Raw genomic sequence first — 12051 nt, forward strand, 5'->3', positions numbered from 1 at the left:
TTCCTGCAATGCTGAACTTTAAGTTCTAAGTGTTATAAGAGAAATGATGGGTCTTAAACAGTTTCCCATCAATTTAACCCCCAAGAATTGAAACATAACTGAATTATTTTAATAAAAGTTAACACCAAACCTCCAACATCTGCTGACTGAGTCGACCTGAAGCTCGAATGTTTCTCAGCCTTTAATCTTCTGACAAGAGATAAATAATCTAGAAAAGAAGTGACATTCAGCATTGACATTAGCATTTCAAATGCAAAATAAGATGCATGTGTACAGTAAACAGATATTTGATGAAGATCATCCAATGACCATCTTCATAAGCAGCATCGATCCTAGATTTATTGTCATGACACTGTGGGAACACTCACACTACCTTCTCATTATAAAATGATCTCCTGTGTTGTTTTAAAATATTCTTTAAGTTTAATGTTGAACATGCGTGATGGGAAAATATGTGGGGAAAACACCTGTAAGTACCTGGGTTTATCAAGCCTTGATAATAAAGAGGAGTGTAAGTATATAAAAACATAAAAGGTGGTTAATATACCACATCTCAAGCAGTAGGATTATTATTATTGTTATTATTATTATTATTATTATTTACTCTATAACTGTGCACACTTTGGAAAGTTGAAAACCATTTTTTGCTTCAACTCTTTTGACTAAATCTAATTAATATGACAAATCAGTTCATTTTATCCTATTTAACATTACTCAATTAAAGTGAACTGGGTTCAGTTTAATCCACTGAATCGAACACAGTAGGATCTGCTGTAATCTGAATTTGATTTAACTCGTGACAGCTCATTCTTTCTTCAAACTCTGTTTTACAAATTCAGATTAATCTGCACCTTTAGTCAGTGATGCTAAATCTTCTCTTTGATAAAGGTCATCTTTGTGGACATTATGTCCCACTGTGAGGTGCATTCATTTATCTATCTTCTTGTCAGATTGGGGCTCACCCACTTTGTAGCAGGACAGTACAACACTTTTTCACCCAGTTAGTGCCTCTGATCCTCCCATCCTGATGCTCTCCACCACAGCCGCGTGTTTCCTCACAGGGCAGGTTAAAGTATGATGATGTGCTTCAGCCCGACCTGACAGACGGTCTCCTCCGACGGGAGAAGCAGCAGACCGGTGTCCGTGAGTCCCCCCGGTCCGCTGTGTGCCCCCTGTTGCTTTAAGCAGTGCGTCCTGCCGTCCGACAGGAGGCGTGTCTCCCCTACGGCCGGAGCGCAGCGTTACCAGATGCGAGTGCGGGGGAAGCGACTCGGCTTCTCCATAGAAACAAATCAACTTCTTTGTGCTGCTCTGGTGACTCTTCCCTGCGCCAGGTCTGTCTAAGGTAAGCTCATTCCTTCTAACTTTACATTTATTTGCATATTTCATCTCGTCTTCTGTCATTTGTTTCCGCGCGTCACCTCTTCTCCGGAGCAGGTCATGTCTTTGGAGACAGATCAGATCCATATAGAAGCTTTTTCATGTGTTTTCCGGGCGGCAGAAAACAGCGCGAGGCGCCGCACCGGTCAGGTTTGAAGTTGGTCTGTACAGCCAAGTTGCTTTAATCTGCGCACTCAGGATGCAAAGAATAATTTTAACGTGTGGAAAATAGGCGCCGAGTTGTGCGTAACGAGCCCGAGGAGACGTGACCTCCCGCGTCTTTGTCTGACCTCTATCTGGAGATGCTCACCACCTTTTCGGGTTCACCCTCATCCTCCTCCTCCCCGGCCTGGTGCCTTCACTGCTGCAGGGTTGTACGACATTATGGGGGTTGTTAAATGCCCATCGTGATCCGCGCCAGGAAGGATCCGTGATAACGTCTCTATACTTCACGGGTCTGGATGGAAACTCGCGGAGACCAGCCGCGCATTTAAATCCCACAGCTGATGAGCACGTTAGCTTTAAATCAACTTTATTATCAGACAGCGGTGCCCGGCGGTGGGACTCCCCTCAGCCTCTTTAAACGTCCTTCCTGATGGACAAAGGAGCATTTGTTGAGCTGTAGCTCTGTCTGTAAAAAAGAGGGGAATATAAAAAATTCAGATGAGTATATGCACCGGTGCCAACTGTGCTTTTTCCACCTGCCACTCTATAAGCACCTTTCTGTTTTTTTACACGCAGCTATCAAAAAGCGCTGCTTTGTGCTCTAAATATCAGTTCTGGGATGCTCCTTTTTTTTTTTTAATTTTTTTTTTTAAATTTAAAAAAAATTTATTATCAAGTTTTAAACTACTTCACCCATTTACTCATTGCTCTTTTCCCCTTTTGTTCGGGAAACCTGACATCCTCTCAAATTTGAAGATATTCTCGAAAATAAAACAAAGAAGTTTATTCTATAAACTGAGAAATGCACTTTTAAAATTAAACTGTGATGTTCTAGGTGTGGACGGTACAAACTACTTAAATATATTTATGAAGTTGGCCTCCTTTTCAAATCATTTTAGCCTGTACAGACCATTTCACATTTCCAGAAATATTGGGCAGTCAGGCTGGATGGTTACTTGGGTGTTGGCCACAGTAAATGGATGCTAATATGGAAGCAGACGGTGAAGGGAAACAATATTTAACCTTTAGGCTTAAACTGTATCATCTCGTGGACTCCGTCCAGAAAAACCCTGCTGCTCATTAAGGTGACATGCGGGCAGAGGAAGCGGCCAAATAAATAGGAACAGATGAGAAAGACGAAATTGAAGTCGGATCTCTGTCCGTGGTGCTGAAACCCACTCGGGGAATAAAAGCACAGCCGCTGTCCAGGTGCTGAAACAGCCGCAGTGCAAAGACAAGAGCTGGAACAGAATCACTGTCCGTGGTGCTGAAAACTCAACAACGCAAACACTCCTCAACAAATTCTTTGAGCCGTGGCCTAAATGTTAAGCAGGTTACATGTCAAGAGGCTGCGTTGAATCTTATATTAAACAACGATATTACAATAAGAAGGCACATTTTATCATTCATCTTAATACTAAACTGTAAATATTATTTTAATTTCTCATAAAACTGACAAATTCCATCAGAGGCAAGCTCTTTTTATTTGTTGACATCATCTTGACTTCTATACAACAGACGTGTTCCTGTCTGCCTTGTGTGAAGTCCAGAAAATTAATCTATAATGTTTAGAAATTATACATGAGATTAAACAACCTGAATTTACCTGAAAACTCCACATAGGCATTTACAGACTTTTTGAATAACACGGAAATATATTGTGTTTTTATTCCTGGAAATCCAGTAACACCAACCCACGTTGTTTTAAACATGGTTGTAGAATTTTCTGCTTTATGTGTAAATGACAGGCTCGAGTGCAGCCTATTAGAAAATACTGAATATCACACGTAAATTGAACTCCATGTAGGTGTCGTCAGTAATTCAGTGGTAATATAAAAGAGCCGAAACGGCACTTCGGCCGGCTCGCATGAAATGAAAATTGTATGTGGAACAGACTGCACAGTGTCAGTGAGAAGAAAAGTAGAAAATAATAAAAGTCATAATTCCACAGACAGAACATGAGTGCTGAAATACAGCGGGGGTGAACAGGCTATTCATCATATTGAGTGTCTGACAGGTTGGCATCGCGGTGCCCTCGCATGAGTCCAAGCTTGAGTGACTTTTATCAAACACGGGCGATCATTTCAGATTCATAGATTGGCTTTTATTCGGCTGAGCACGGCGGCGCTCCGCTGTTAACGGCGACCGAGCTGAAGCGACGGGAAACCGTAGAGCGGCGGTGGCGGCGGCGGCGGCGGTGGGCTGGTCGGGGACACGACATCAGTGGGTAGAGAAGGGATGAAGTAGGGAGGGAGGAGTGTGGTAGTTTCGGCAGGGGATCCAGATCAGAGGGCGAAGTGTGACCAGCAGCAGCAGAGAATCCTGCCCGATGCGTCCTGTGCGCTCTCACACTACGAGTGTTGGCTCGACGTCAGATGCTGTGCGGCAGTGCAGCAGGAGGAGCTCGGGCTGCCGAGGCTGCTGAGACCGCCGCTCCGCTCACTTTCACTCTCACTTGGTCACGCTGGAGCTCCCCCCCCCCTCTCCTCACCCTCTACAATCTTTGCCTTTTGTCTTTCAGTAAATGGATATCTTCAAGCCCTGCCCTGCCTAACATGGACGCCCCGCCACCACCACCACCTCCACCATCATCTTCCTCAGCTGAGTCCAAGGACTGTTTCTTCTTGGCGCAGTGAGCTGGACACGCAGTGATTTATTTTTTTCTTTCCAAATGGATGTGGGGAAAACGCTGCTCAGCCCGCCGGTGAAGATCATGCCGTGATCTCTGCAGCCGTCTGAATTCACGTTAAAGGGGTTTAAGAGAGAGAAAAAAAATTGGGGAATATACCGATTCAGGGAATAAAAATCCTGTGCACCACACAAGCACCATGAAGAATACCTCCCTGCTGATCTTTAAGGCGAGATTCAGGTGCACCGTCAGGCTTCTACTGCTGCTATTACACTGTGTGGGATATTCTCATGGGATGCCACACGTCCTCAGATTCGGTGAGCGACTTTTTCTTTCTCCTCTCATGTAGCTCTAAAAGTTTGACTGGTGTCTTTTCATCCCCATTAAGTGTGTTGCTCTCATCCCAACCTGTTGGAGACTCACTTTTCCTCCTTTTTTCTCTCTGGTGGGAAACAGTCAGAGTTGTTATTCTTCCTGTTATTTGCAGTGTAAGGAGACTTTTTAGGAGGAAAAACATGAGCGTTGAGTACCTGCACTACGAGTGTAAAGTAATAGAAATTAATACATGAATGACCAATAAGTTTACAACTGAGGCGAGAGAGGGCCGTCTGAAACTTGTTGCTATTTAGTAATTTTCTAATTGAAGCCTTGAACATGAACAGATATGAATGCTTGTCATACCAGACTCCAGTGTGTGTGTGTGTGTGTGTGTGTGTGTGTGTGTGTGTGTGTGTGTGTGTGTGTGTGTGTGTGTGTGTTGATGTCACCCACTTGTGTGTGTTTTATGTGGTGATGTCTGGTGTGATGTGTTGTGTATATTCCTGTTGTACAGAATGTTTACATGTGATAGTAGAGTGTGTGCATCTGTGTGAGAAACACTTGGGTTTTTTTTTCTACTACGGTAAGATTATATTTTACAAAGAAAAAGATGTGGAATTCTTTTGTTCTATGCCTAAACCTCTTGACCATATTTCAGAAACCCACTAAATATTTTATTTAGTTGGAGAAGAAATGTTTCGGTGCCCTTTTGAACCTCAATTTGTCCCTGAAGCTTTAAAATATGCCAACACTTAGTCGCTATATAATGCTTAATATGCAGGAAATATTCAACCTCCTGTCCAAATCTTTTTTTTTTTTAGTTGCATCGCTTCTTTAAATGGAAACGTGACAGTGTTGTATCGTTTTATTCTGTTTGAGTAACTCCCCATTTTTAATGCTGAGAACAGCGGTTGGCTGGAGGTTCAGGCCCCTGACGTGCATCACACAGTGTGAGCAGCAGAAAGAAGGAAAAATACTGCAGAAACAAAATAAATCAAATAAAACATTTAATTCATCCTATTACTCTAGTTGCTATTGAGAAAAATGGACAGACACACAGAAACATGAACATGGACAGATGCACTTTTTGTTGAATAAGTCACATTTTAGTTAAAAAAAAAAAAAAAAAACGGAGGAAAAACTTAAACTTAAAACTTAAATCCACTATTTGTTCAAATGTATTTATACAAACTGGTGAGCTGCAGATGGATTTTTCTGCTGATTGAGCTGTTTTAGATTGGTGCGTGTGTGTGTGTGTGTGTGTGTGTGTGTGTGTGTGTGTGTGTGTGTGTGAGAGCGCAGGCAGAAAGATCCTATGAATGTCGTCTCTTACATTATGGAAACTGTCTCCCTGCTCAGCATCATTCAGTCCGTGTGTGGAGAGGAGACGTGTTCTCTGGGAAACCCCTTTACATCCCTTTATATCATCACAGCTGAGTCCGAACACTGAGGCCGACCAGTTACAAGCTGAGTCTCTCACGTGTTGACAAAACTGTTCAGCATGCATTTGTGTCTTTAATCCGTGTTTAGGTTTCAATATGAAATAAGTTTGAGTTGTGGAAACATTCATCAGGAACTCCAGAGATGATTGTACAGAGTGGGTTAAATCTCAGAGGAGTTTAGCTAATTTGAGCTGATTGAAGAAAAACAGTGATCTCCATGTAAATGAATAATGATATTAAAAGGTCACTTCATCAGTGAAGTATTGCGCTTATATAAAGATGAGGAAATTTGTGAGAGATGGACTGAATGACTGATGGTCAACAGGGAAGCAGCAGATATACCGATTTTTAAATGGTAGTCTGGGTTAAACTCAAAAACACTGGATCCTACATTTCCCAAAATGCACTTCACCAACTCTGTCACGACACCCTGCCGCCCTGGGCTCCAAGAGACGAGCCAGGCCTGCACACATTCGATCACCGGTGATCGACACACAATGCATGCTGGTTAGATTTCTGTCTTGTAACGTGACTAACGATAACGCACCGAGATGAAGGCGGCTGCAGTTTTTGTGTCTTCAATGCAAACTGCATGACTGAAAGCTCAAATAAAAACTCAAATTTAAAAAATTCATCTCAGCACTAGTGAGCTGCAGAGGAATCCTGGGGATTCAGAGGAGCTGTTGAGTTTTAGAGCAAAATTTAACTTGAAATAGGCCTCATAGTTTTAGCTTCAGTACATCTTCCACCTGGGATTCTTTTAATCCATCAACTGGATTTTACTTTATAAATCGGCCTCCTTGTTACTGTCGAGCAGCTGTGAGCTTCCTTTAAATGCAGTAAACCTATCATTGTTTGTGTTTTGACCATTCATTTAAAGAAACAAAAAAATAAGAGCTTGCAAATATTTCAGCTTGTTTAAGATTGATACCTCAACTGGATTCCCATTTAGCTCACGGTGAGCTGTTCATCAATCTGAGAAAAAGCTTTTCACAGATTCCCTCTGTGACTTCCTACAGACCTTCAGAAATGAGCTTTACATGGACCAGATTATCACCAAAGCAGCTGATCGGGGAACGAGGACGCGAAAGCAAGGTGGGAGTTCACATGATGTGACTGGCTGACGTGTCGACAATCACCGATAATAGAAAGCACAAAACTGAATCTTCCCTCAGCCCATCGGAAGATAAATCTTGATACGGATCAGCTGGAAGCAGCGGTAGACGGAGCCGCGGTGACACAGCAGCTCTGTAACCGTGACTCCGGCCTGCTCAGTCGTCCTGGAGTTTCTCCGGAGTTCTGCTGCAGACGGATGAGGTCAGGAAATTGGATTAGTCGTGTGGAGGAGAAGTCGTATTCAGGGTCACTTCATAAAAATGCAGCAGAATGTATTTCGCGCGTTCACTTCAGAAAGCAGAAGGCTCTCCCGTTTAGAGAAGTTCAGGTCCAACTTACTGACAGCATGAATTCGAAGCAGAATATTTCATCATGGAAATCACATCCAGAAGTTTGAACAGTATCTGTGTGGATGAGTTTTTACAGGCACTTTCTGCCTGTGATCAGAGTGGAGGCTGAATGAGATGCGTTGGCTATGGCCGCCGCGGTCGGCATTAGTATGAAGGTCACCGTCTAATGGGGCAGACAAGCTAAATGTTGCAGGTCGATGGGAGAAAAACTCCCTCTCGAGGAAGAACTCGCTCCCTGAGCTGCCCGCCTGTCGATAAGTGAACAGAAAAGTTGACATTATCCTCCGGCCTGCAGCCAGCGCCGCACTCACGACCTGCAAGGCACGAAGATGTGCAGAGATGCGCTCACTTCTGGGGAACAACGTGTGGATGTGGAGAGCATTAACGGGAGGAGGTAATCACAGCGTGTTACTGGTGGAGATGGAGGTGGACGTTTAAAAAGACAGACTGGACATGTTGACTCTTTGCAGCAAATACCAAAAGCACAAATATGGCTTGATGCACAACTGAACAACCCTGTGTGAGACAACACATTCAGGATATCCAGGGTCGGTTTCAGACATCCTGACTTCAGGCCTGCTGCTGGTAGAAGCCGGCGTCCCAAACTGTCCACTGATTGGTTGGATTTGGAGAGAAATTTTCTGCTTTGCTTTATTGCCCAACCAGTCTGTTTGCTTTACAGCAAATAAAAGCTAAATCTGTCCAAGTGTGGCAGTGACAGATGGAGGAAGGAGAGAAAGTGGTTGAAAAATAACTACCAACAAGTTTATCCACTTCAGTACAGAGACAGTAAGAAAGAACAACAGTGTTAACTCCCAGAGGACCTGCTGGAGCCCACAGGACGGATGAACATCAGAGTCTTTGTGCAAACCATGTGCGAGCAGAAACAGCGTTAGAAGAAGCGGCGTTGTGTCCATATGATCCTGCAGTGGACTTTTAGGAGCAGTGAAGAATAAGAAAATCCGATTTTTTTTCCTGTGTGAGCAGTCGATTCACCGCCGATCCAACTGTACATTCGTCAAAGGTCTGACCTTTGACCTTCTGCTCAGAGCCAAAACAAAATGCAGCTCAGTCCAGACTGTCGCAGAGACAGAGTCGGAGTGGGACTGAGTGACGCTCTGTGTGGTCCTGTTATCTTCTGGGCTGAGAGTATGTACTGGTAGAAACAATAATGATAATAATAATAAAACTTTATTTGTATAGAAACTTTAAGAAATGCAGCTCAAACTGCTTTACAGCAAGAAAATACCATGCAGTGTTTCACATAAAAACAGATACAAAAGGTGATATATGATATAATCCCATCCTATGATATAAAGGAACATTTTCAAATGTACAAAAGAAATACATAGAATAAATATAAATAGAGTTCAAATATTTTTAAAAAAGCAATATGCATTTTAACGGTTGAGGTTAGTTCAAGTGCAGGAGAGCTTCAGGAGTCGCTAGTTAAAGGCTAAAGTAAAGAGATATGTTTTAAAAGTAGTACTGAGCAGCTTCCCTGATATCTAACAGCTAGTTTGTTCCACAGCTTCAGAGCAGAACTGACAGAAGCTGCTGAACCTCCAATAAACCAGCAGCAGCTGATCTCCGTGTTCCTGGAGGCTCATAGTTCACCACACAGTTACAGATGAAATTAAAAAATACCAATCAAAGATTTTTTTATTTGTCTGCACCGTCCTCAGAAACTCACTGTTGATCCGACTATGAGTCTCAACTATCATGTCACATTATGGGATGTTTAAATTATTCAAACCTCACAATTCTGCCACCCACTTATTAATAAAAACACCACAATCATTACAAATATTGATAAGGACAAATAACTGGCAATTGAATCATCTTTGTTCTCTCCTCTGATGCAACATTTATTGCCGCTTATAATATTAATTCATAATACAGGTTATTGCGTTTTCAGCCATGTGGATGAAAACAGCATCATTTCCTTCTCTCTAACTTTGTCAGCAGACTGCGCACGCGCACACACACACACACACACACACACACACACACACACACACACACACACACACACTCACACACACACTCACTCACACACACACACACACACACACACACACACACACACACACACACACACACACACACACACAGAACAGTATAAGTGACAATAATAATTTTCATGTTTAATATTTGGACTGTTATATTTACTGCCTGTCTTGTTACTGAATTTGTGACGCCACATCGGAGGTACGACTGCCAGCTGTGCTCCACCAGGACGATAACATGAACACAGCTTCCCCGTCAGCAGATAACGTTTACAGAAAATCCGAAATGAGATGAACACATGCAGCGTCTCCACCGGGCAGGCAGGTGGACAAATACTGGAGATATCAGAGGATAAACAGCAGCTAGCTGTTAGCATGCAGGTCCCACTGCAGTGTGTGATGTGCTGTGTTTAAATTGTTTTTAGGATTCAGCAGAGCTTCCCTGTGTGTGTGTGTGTGTGTGTGTCGAAGAGCAGCGTTTCTCAAGCAACATTACGCTCACTCGTGAAGTAAGACATGAAATCTTCAACACAATCAATAATCATGGTGAAAGAAAAAAAAAGACAGAAAATAAGGTCAAGGCTGAAAAATGAAGCAGGTTATGGATTATGAATCTTTGTCCAGTCAGACAGGCTCACATCAAAGAAGATGGGATCATTCATAAACAGCGTTTGGCAGAAAAGGCTGTGAGGTTTGTGAGTGATTATAATATGAATCTGAGCTGCATATTAGATTCAGCAGGGATCGTGATGGAAACCCTCAGGGGTACAAACAGAGGAGACACGGAAAAACAACATAATTCACGAGGCTGAGGACGCCACTGAAGAACTGAGTTAGTTCAACATCTGGAAGAATTGGCTTCATGCTTTATTCAAAAAAGTCAAATGAGAAGTTCAATATAAATTTATGTGTCCAGAACAGAGCTGCAGTCAGACCACAGACTGGATATAAAAGTGTTCGTAGCTTCCAGGTCTGAAAAATGGTTCCGATGCAGAAGCGTCTTAAGCTGCAATACCAGCGAGTGCCACTAGAGGTCGGCTCCAAAAAGCCTCCGGCTCCATAGACTCCCATTTAACTTCATTCACAGTTAGCCTGACAGTTAATGAATCCTTTCCCCTTTTTTTCCAACACACTCATCTTATATGAATAAATCATTATTAACTAATTAACTACTCTACAAGTCTCAAGGTTCTCTGTGGAAGAAAAAAATGAAGATACATCAAGTGAGTCGGTCATGTGAGGCATTAATAAGAAGGTCCAGTACTTTACTCGTCCAAAGTTTTGGACCCGAATCTGAAACCTGCCTGAACCTGACACGCATGAAGGAATCATTACAACCAATGAACATGTTGAAGATCACTGATCGACGGTCGCTATGGTTGCAATCAACTAAATCTGCACACAGTTCTTGGTGACCAGGAAATATCCAGCTCCCTTCTAAACATGTTGTGGTTTTACTTTTTCTTTGTGTCTGATATAAACCAGTTAGCTGAAGGTTTAGAGGTGATGGTGCGGCCTCCATCTTTCCCCAGAAGCTGAATCCTCCTTTTTTAACAGATGGAAGTCGTCGATGGAAAAATTCCTCATCAGAGTGAGAGATCTGTGCGGTAAACGTGGGAGCTGTCACATTTGGAAAGAGCCTCTCATAGTCTTCGTTCACGATCCTACAATCTCCAATCACGTTCAAACCGCTGCAGCGATGTGCCTGAACGTGAAGCTGCACTCAGCGGCTCTCGATTCGGCACACACAGTCAGATCTGCATGCTCAAATGACAGATTTTCCGGTAATTTGTTTACTGGCTCTACATCTTCCCCACTTGAATTAGCGAGCTGAATTAGAAGTGTGAGATGTCAAAGTTATCCGGAGCTAGCATTAAAGATATCATTTCAATTAGAGGCATGCTGGTTGAACCACGTGTGACCTCAATCAGATGAAACTAATGTGGTTTGATAGAAGCATGTTGAGGAGGATATTTCTTGAAAGGAAGATACCTTTAAAAGAGGAAATCAATTACCTGCACTCTCATCGGTGGTATCTGATGCTTGAGTCATCAGCGTGGGACGAAGACACAACAAATCTAAGAGAGAGAAACTGAAAAGAAATTCTCTATTCTCTGATGTTCAAGACATGAAGTCTGTTTCAAAAAACAGCCTCCATTAATATTATCACCTTTAAAAGCCCAAACTGCCCGAAAGTGATCACGAGCACGGTTTCCATTTCCTCAGTGTAACCTGACAGATATGAGACCGGACAAAACTCTGCTCTCGCCCTCCAGAATGTGAGCAAATGTGCACCTATACAGAACCGATAATGCTGAGCACAGGGCTTTTATATATTTAGACTGAAACTCGTCGCTGCTCTCCTTCAGGTGCCTCCGCAGAGTAAATGTGAGTTTATGTTCGTACTCTGCCATCAGCACTTCTCCAACCGGTAAGTGCTTTGCAGCAGAAGTCTTTCACTCAAAACGGTTCGTAGCGATTTATTTCAAAGTGAATTTCTTTTTCTGTAATTAAGAGCAGGAAGTGTCTCAGAAAGCAAAGGTTCTGTTGAAATGTGGACATCAGAGCAGCGTTCATCTGTTAGGAAACATTCAGCGGACGTCTGCGGGTGTCACGCAGCAGCGATGGCGAGATGATGACCT

At 42.8% G+C, this 12051-nt stretch overlaps 1 protein-coding gene across 3 annotated transcripts in view; it reads left to right on the top strand.

Moving 5' to 3' along the window:
* Positions 1-1103: 1103 nt before the first annotated feature.
* The window catches only part of grik2 (glutamate receptor, ionotropic, kainate 2), a 269550-nt gene continuing 258602 nt past the window's right edge, over positions 1104-12051 (top strand). For 2 of the 3 annotated variants that reach the window (XM_069171980.1, XM_069171982.1), the window contains exons 1-2: positions 1241-1345; positions 4067-4491. In XM_069171980.1, coding sequence (XP_069028081.1) covers positions 4374-4491 — 118 coding nt within the window. In that variant the 5' untranslated portion in view covers positions 1241-1345; positions 4067-4373. Of the gene's footprint in view, positions 1346-4066; positions 4492-12051 lie in introns of all 3 variants that reach the window. The other variant, XM_069171981.1, reaches the window with a different exon arrangement.

The sequence above is a fragment of the Embiotoca jacksoni genome, unplaced genomic scaffold (assembly GCF_022577435.1).
Source record: "Embiotoca jacksoni isolate LCO1_2020_lvr unplaced genomic scaffold, fEmbJac1.0.p SCAF_50, whole genome shotgun sequence".
Taxonomy (NCBI): domain Eukaryota; kingdom Metazoa; phylum Chordata; class Actinopteri; family Embiotocidae; genus Embiotoca; species Embiotoca jacksoni.